We start from the raw sequence: 6,048 nt of genomic DNA, 5'->3' as shown, positions 1-6,048 counted from the left end.
TTTAGAGCTGTTTTAAAATTTTTCTTTTTCTGGTTTTATGGTAATTGTGACAGGAACAATTTTTTAGAATTATTGTAAATGTATTTGTTTTTTTTTTTAAATTATTTTAATACCTTAACGAATTTTATTAAAAACATTGTTTGTATTTTAGAGCCCTGAGGATGGTGTAAAATAACACCGAAACGTTGGCAATGATTTAAAATATAGTGTTCTTTTGTTTATTGATCTTTATCCCACTAAAACCTTGACTTAAAATAAATAATCTCCGTTATAAAATAAAAGATTTCCATATTATATATATATTATTTCTGTAATAAAATCATTTTAAAATTAAAACACAAAAATTAAATATTCATATCATTTACTAGTTTGAATATTTAGAGATAGATTATTTAAGATGTCTGACTAGATGGTATAAGAAAAATAGAGGCATATTTGACAGTTATGCAACAAGTAACATTTCACGAGTGAGAAACTATTAAAAATTTATGTTATAAATTAAATCGTAATTTACAGTATATTTTATATACTAGTGGAATTAGGAAAAAATGATTAGAAACTAAATAAGTATTTATTATCTCCCTATAGGAATCAGCAACCAGCCTATAATTTTAAAATGCCTAAGTATATATCAAATTATATTATAAATCGTCTATATTAATAAATTGTGAGTTATTAAATAATTGTCTGTCAAATTGAAAAATTGTGACCGCGAGGTGATAACTAAACTAAAGCTAAACTAGCTGTCAGTATAGTTAACATCAGTACTATATTATATAGGTAGTCAGTTATATCAGTCAGTATAGTTAGCTGCCAGTATAGTTACACTTGCGTAACTTATTTTTGCACTAGTGTCTAATAGTGTCCCTATTTTGTAATAAGGGATGAAATGGCTTTTTCCCGTCAGTGAACGATTATCCGGGAGTGATTATAGAAAGAAGTGTTGCAAGTTTACGAATGAAAAAGCAGTATTTTATCACAAGAGGATGCTTTTGTTCTACGTACCTACATACTTTTCGCTCAATTTAATTCAAAATGAATCGGAAAATTGGTAATATTTGTTTTTTAATTACGTCCATCCTTTTTGTTATTATCATATGGAATATGACATTTATAAAGTGAGATTTAATAATTTGTAAATATTTTTAGATAGGCATGAAAAATGTTCTGTTGAAATCAAATTAATCAATAAGATTTATGTAAATTAATTAAGATAATAATAAAACTAACATTTTTAGTTTCATCTATATGAGAAAATCTTTTCATTCCTAAACAGAAAAAAGTTATTTTCATAGTGGCTGAGCTATGGGATTTTTTTATATTTTCACATATGTGAGTAGGAAAAATATTTAGATTAGACACTTGTGCAAAAAAGTTAGATTTCAGTTATGCACAACCTGTGTAAAGTTACTGGTTTACGCATAGTGGTAAAAAATAGTTTTTCTATATCTATTTTTTTTAACTGGTAATGAACTAATATTTTTTTCCAAACTATTATCATGATAAAATAGAACAGGATATTTCTTCATGTAATACACTTATAAACATAAATTGAATGACGATATAAATTATTATTTACTTTTTGAAATATGATTTCTATTATATTTCGATGTATGTACCTATTATAGGCTTTAAAATTTCTTATTCGAAATAAAGAAAATCCAAAACGATTTTTATATTAATTAAATTAGCAATAAATAAATTTTGTAAAAAAATTGTTGATATAGTTTTTTAAATCCAACGGAGTATGAACATTCTAAATAAAATTCAGTTTTTTTTAACTCAATATCTAGTTTAATGGAAGCGACATTTTGTATTCAAATACATATATATGTATAGGCCAAACATGTTACTAACTGTATATCCAAATTATAGGATCACTTTCTTAGCTCATTTTGCATTACTGTTAGACTAATTTCATAAGCAAATTATTTTTCTATCACTTTTGGTTTAATTGGCTCTGGCCACAATTTTCTAATTTTATTTGAATTGGTTCATATTACGTGATACACTTGTATCCTACTTTAGTAGTTTAAATTTATGTCAAGGACAAAATTTTATTTACTTTTTATAGATTTAAAGTGGCTGAAAAGCAGCCACATCACTTTTTAAAAAACATGTTATTATTAGCCCTCGCGTTTGTTTACACTAATAATAAAACATGTTTTTTAAAATGTGATTTTTTGGCTGCTTCTCAGCCGCTTTAAATCTAAAAATTAAATAAAATTCCGGCCTTAGCATAAATTTGAACTACTAAAATGGCATCGAAATATATAAATTAATTTCTTAACTTTACGATTAAAATTACATTTTGTGGCTGATTAAAACTTATTAAGATAATTTTTTTTGAGAATTTATTTAACATAGAAAAGGTAATGATGCCCTAAATTACACTTTTTTCATAAATCTATCGTTCTTGTTCTTTTACATACTTTCAAAAATAACAACAAACTATATTAAATAAGCTAATGAAAAACATAAAACATAAATGTACTAAATAAATTTTAAACAAAATAATGGAAAGAGTTAACATCATTTAAAATTCGATTTGCTTATAAAACGAACTATAGGAGTGACCTCTACGGGTATGTATCGGATTTTACTATTTTGTATATTTATAAATATATTACATGACTGGTATGAACTTAAAATACTGTAATTTCAGTTTATATTAATTTATTTTTGTATTTATCACTGTCCACTGTCTATATCGTTTTTTGTTTAGGTATTATTTTTAATGTAAACTGATATAAATAATTAGTTGTGCTTTTATTTAATGAAGGTATAACATAGTTTGGTGCTATTTAAACATGATGTTATTGAAATAGAGATGCTAGCATAATAATATATACTTTTAGGAGAAATGTTTAGCAAATTTTAATATTATAAAACAAATTTTATTAATGTGGATTTTCTCTTTATTCGAATATAAAAAAAAACACAGAAAAGTCTCAAGCTCTCAAAATAGTCAAGGAAAAGTACATTTTATTCCAAGAATTTCATAATATTTTTTAAAAACAATTGGCGGAAATAAATTTTTTGGTAATAGATATGCATTTTAAATTTTGAAAATTTTTATAGCTGCAAGTCTTTTTTGTTAGTATTTTAGATGAAACGAAAGTCTGATCACAATATATGCATACTTCTACATTTTGAAGAAAATTGTAATTTATTGACTTTTTGGTAGGTATAAGATATTTTTAATTATCATTTACTTTAAATTATTGCACAGTGAAATAAACGACTCAGTTACATAACTTTTTTCATCAAATATAATCGTTTTAATATTTTTTTAAAGATTGATATATAATGAAAATCAAAATCAATTTTTATTATCATCCCATCTTTTGTAAGTTTTTCACATTATTACATCATGTATTCTTAGAGAATTCTTTATGTACTTTACTACCAAAATAATGCACATAATATTCTGCAGTAAAAATATTGCTTATGGAAAAATAATTTCATTACAGCTTTTTATTAATAAGAAAAGTTGGAAATAAAACTTTAATTTTTTGTAAACAATGTCAGAAAAAACCCAATTGAAATTTTTAATATAAAATTATGAAAAAAATCTTTCATACAGAATTATTTAGCGTTATTGATGTAACAAATTAAATATATTTTTTTACTATTGAAACAGTGGTTCTATAAGAAAAACAATATAGGATGTATGCAATAAATTAAAAAATGAGATCTGTACACAATTTACACTATACTTTTTCTGATTTCATCAGTTATATCCCAGACTTTGTACAAAACACAATTTCCTTTGAAATATACATGTATATTAAAAAATATCACACTTTCACGTCCACACAAAAATACACCATAAAAATAATGTGACTGAAAGTTCACTAGGTAATCTTGTGAGACTAGGAAAGTCTGTCTTAACACAGCATGATTATTTGGTTTTACATTAAATATAAAACAAATTTTTACGGATGCATCCCAGGGGCTGTTCCGATACGTGGTCCGTATAATGAATACGGAGAAAGATACGGAGATAAACTCGGATGATTTATTGCAAAGTTATTTAGTGAAGGGGAACTTAACGATGGATGAATTAAAGATGGTTTACTATATGGATGATATCTAGCCGTTGTTAGTGGACTTAGCGGTGGTGTGGGATATGTTCGAGGCAGAAAAGAATGTGTAGGAGGAAGCACTGTAGAACTTAACATTGATAAGGAAGAATTAGTTTCAGATACAGCCGCACTAGTATGTGTCCTTAAGTGTGATAACAATTCGTCAGAATTAGAAAATCTTTTACCACAATAAGTTGCATCACCAGATATCCAATTGCAAACATATGGTAAATGAGAAGCTGCAGCTAGAGCTGCTAGTTGAGCATGAGCATATACAGTAGCAGCAGAATTATGACTCATGTATCCACTAGATGTAGGTGCTTTTGAGTGATCACACTGCGCGCAACCCGCCGGACACGATATTGTTTTGCCTGCATTTGAAGCACCTATTAAATGAGAACCAACACTACATCCAGCACAATAAGGATCCCTACACACGGATGAGAGAGACTCTTGTGTCTTCATTCTTCCATATCCAAGATACGAACTTATTACACCAGATTTTAATGTATGATTTTGAGGTATTAAAGTACTTGTCATAATATCCACAGGCACAGGAAACCCTGTTGAATATCCACCTAAGAATGAAGAGGTTGCAGGCTGTAAACTTGGTTTAAATGTACCTAAGGGTAAATCTTTAATACTGGGATCTGACGAAGATGTGAGGATGTTTGGAGTAAATGCTGTCTTAGATGTACCAGGAGATGAAGTGAGGGATGTAGCTCCATGATTAGCCTTTTCTGATGAATTGATTAGTTCTGCATTATTTTCGGGTGACGTTTTATATTCTGCAGCATCAGGGGATGTACAGGGTGAATTAACACTTTGACTACTTGAACAACGTCCATTTGATGACACTTTAGTAGTTAAAGGAGTGTTTACGCGACATATAGTAGAACCACAACTAGAACTTTCCTCTGGAGTTCTAGATTTTTCTTGAGCTGAATTTAATTCATTTTTAGAACTTAATTTATTTATGTATTCTGTAGAATTTGAATCAAATTTTTCCTTATCTGTGTCAAACTTGGTTGTTTTATTAATCTTGTCCGTACTTTGCAAAAGTTTGGAATTGCAGGGATCTGCTCCTATTTGACTGCATGTTTGGGCTAACAATGCTAAAGGACTCTTCTTGGCATCCAACTGAAACAAATATAGATAAATTAAATTAAAATATAACTCATAATTAAAATAAGTAATAATACTAATTAAATTTAAATACAATATATATATATATATATATATATATATAGAAATTACAAGGTTAATCTTGACGATTAAGTTAGAGACCAAATAATATATAATATAATAATAATAATATAAAAATATATTTTTAGCAGGTACAAATAAAAACAACCAATAAAAAAGTTATGTGTTTATATGTATTCTTTCCTTACCGTAGTAGGCAGTGGTGTCAGATATTCCGGCCTTAAATATTGATTACTTGAAGTTAACATGATGTATCAATTTTATGTGTATTGTATGAAAGAGGTAACCAATGAAGAGTAAGATGCCATTCAATTTTTCTCGTAAGTTATTTTGTTATAAGGAACAAACACACTGACATTCCACAACACCGATAACTGAACTGATGCCCCTAAAGTTCTGTTAGCAATGCGACAGGCGCTCTCCTTTACTGATGACGTCACACATTGTTCAGTCCCCACCTATGTAAGGTTTGACACCCTCAGCCGCAGATCACCATGTTATTGCTTCATCTTTTTGCTTGTCGCCGACGACCACTTTATTCAGTTATCTATGTATAAGTATGTACGCACGTATGCATATGAGCGAGCGAACATTGCCACTGAGACACAGGAACAGAAAGATATTTGTTTCAAATTCAATAAGTAAACCAAATATATTTTATATTTCATATGCTTACTAGAAAATGAAAAACTAAATAATTTATTTTATTAAATGTTTGTGTTAACTATTTACCAATTGGATGTATACACCGCCC

The 6,048-nt window shown here is 27.9% G+C and overlaps 1 protein-coding gene across 1 annotated transcript; it reads right to left on the bottom strand.

The window, feature by feature from the left end:
* Positions 1–3,766: 3,766 nt before the first annotated feature.
* Positions 3,767–5,681, bottom strand: LOC108916253 (zinc finger protein Elbow-like). Its single transcript, XM_018722463.1, has 2 exons — positions 5,483–5,681; positions 3,767–5,228 (listed from the first exon to the last, which is right to left on the bottom strand). Exons 1-2 carry the CDS (start codon positions 5,540–5,542, stop codon positions 3,939–3,941), a joined length of 1,350 nt encoding a protein of 449 aa, XP_018577979.1. The 5' UTR covers positions 5,543–5,681; the 3' UTR covers positions 3,767–3,938.
* Between the last annotated feature and the right edge of the window lie 367 nt (positions 5,682–6,048).

Source organism: Anoplophora glabripennis, unplaced genomic scaffold (genome assembly GCF_000390285.2).
Source record: "Anoplophora glabripennis isolate ALB-LARVAE unplaced genomic scaffold, Agla_2.0 scaffold2176, whole genome shotgun sequence".
NCBI lineage: Eukaryota > Metazoa > Arthropoda > Insecta > Coleoptera > Cerambycidae > Anoplophora > Anoplophora glabripennis.
The sequence above is the reverse complement of the archived record's forward strand: the minus strand, read 5'-3'. Positions and strand labels throughout refer to the sequence as shown.

What these genes read in the sequence shown, in the direction of transcription:
- LOC108916253 (XM_018722463.1), bottom strand. Translation starts at nt 5,542, where the DNA reads ATGTTAACTTCAAGTAATCAATATTTAAGGCCGGAATATCTGACACCA. An exon ending in TGACACCACTGCCTACTACG is followed by an intron (nt 5,229 to 5,482) that starts GTAAGGAAAGAA and finishes TATTTGTTTCAG; the next exon opens with TTGGATGCCAAGAAGAGTCC.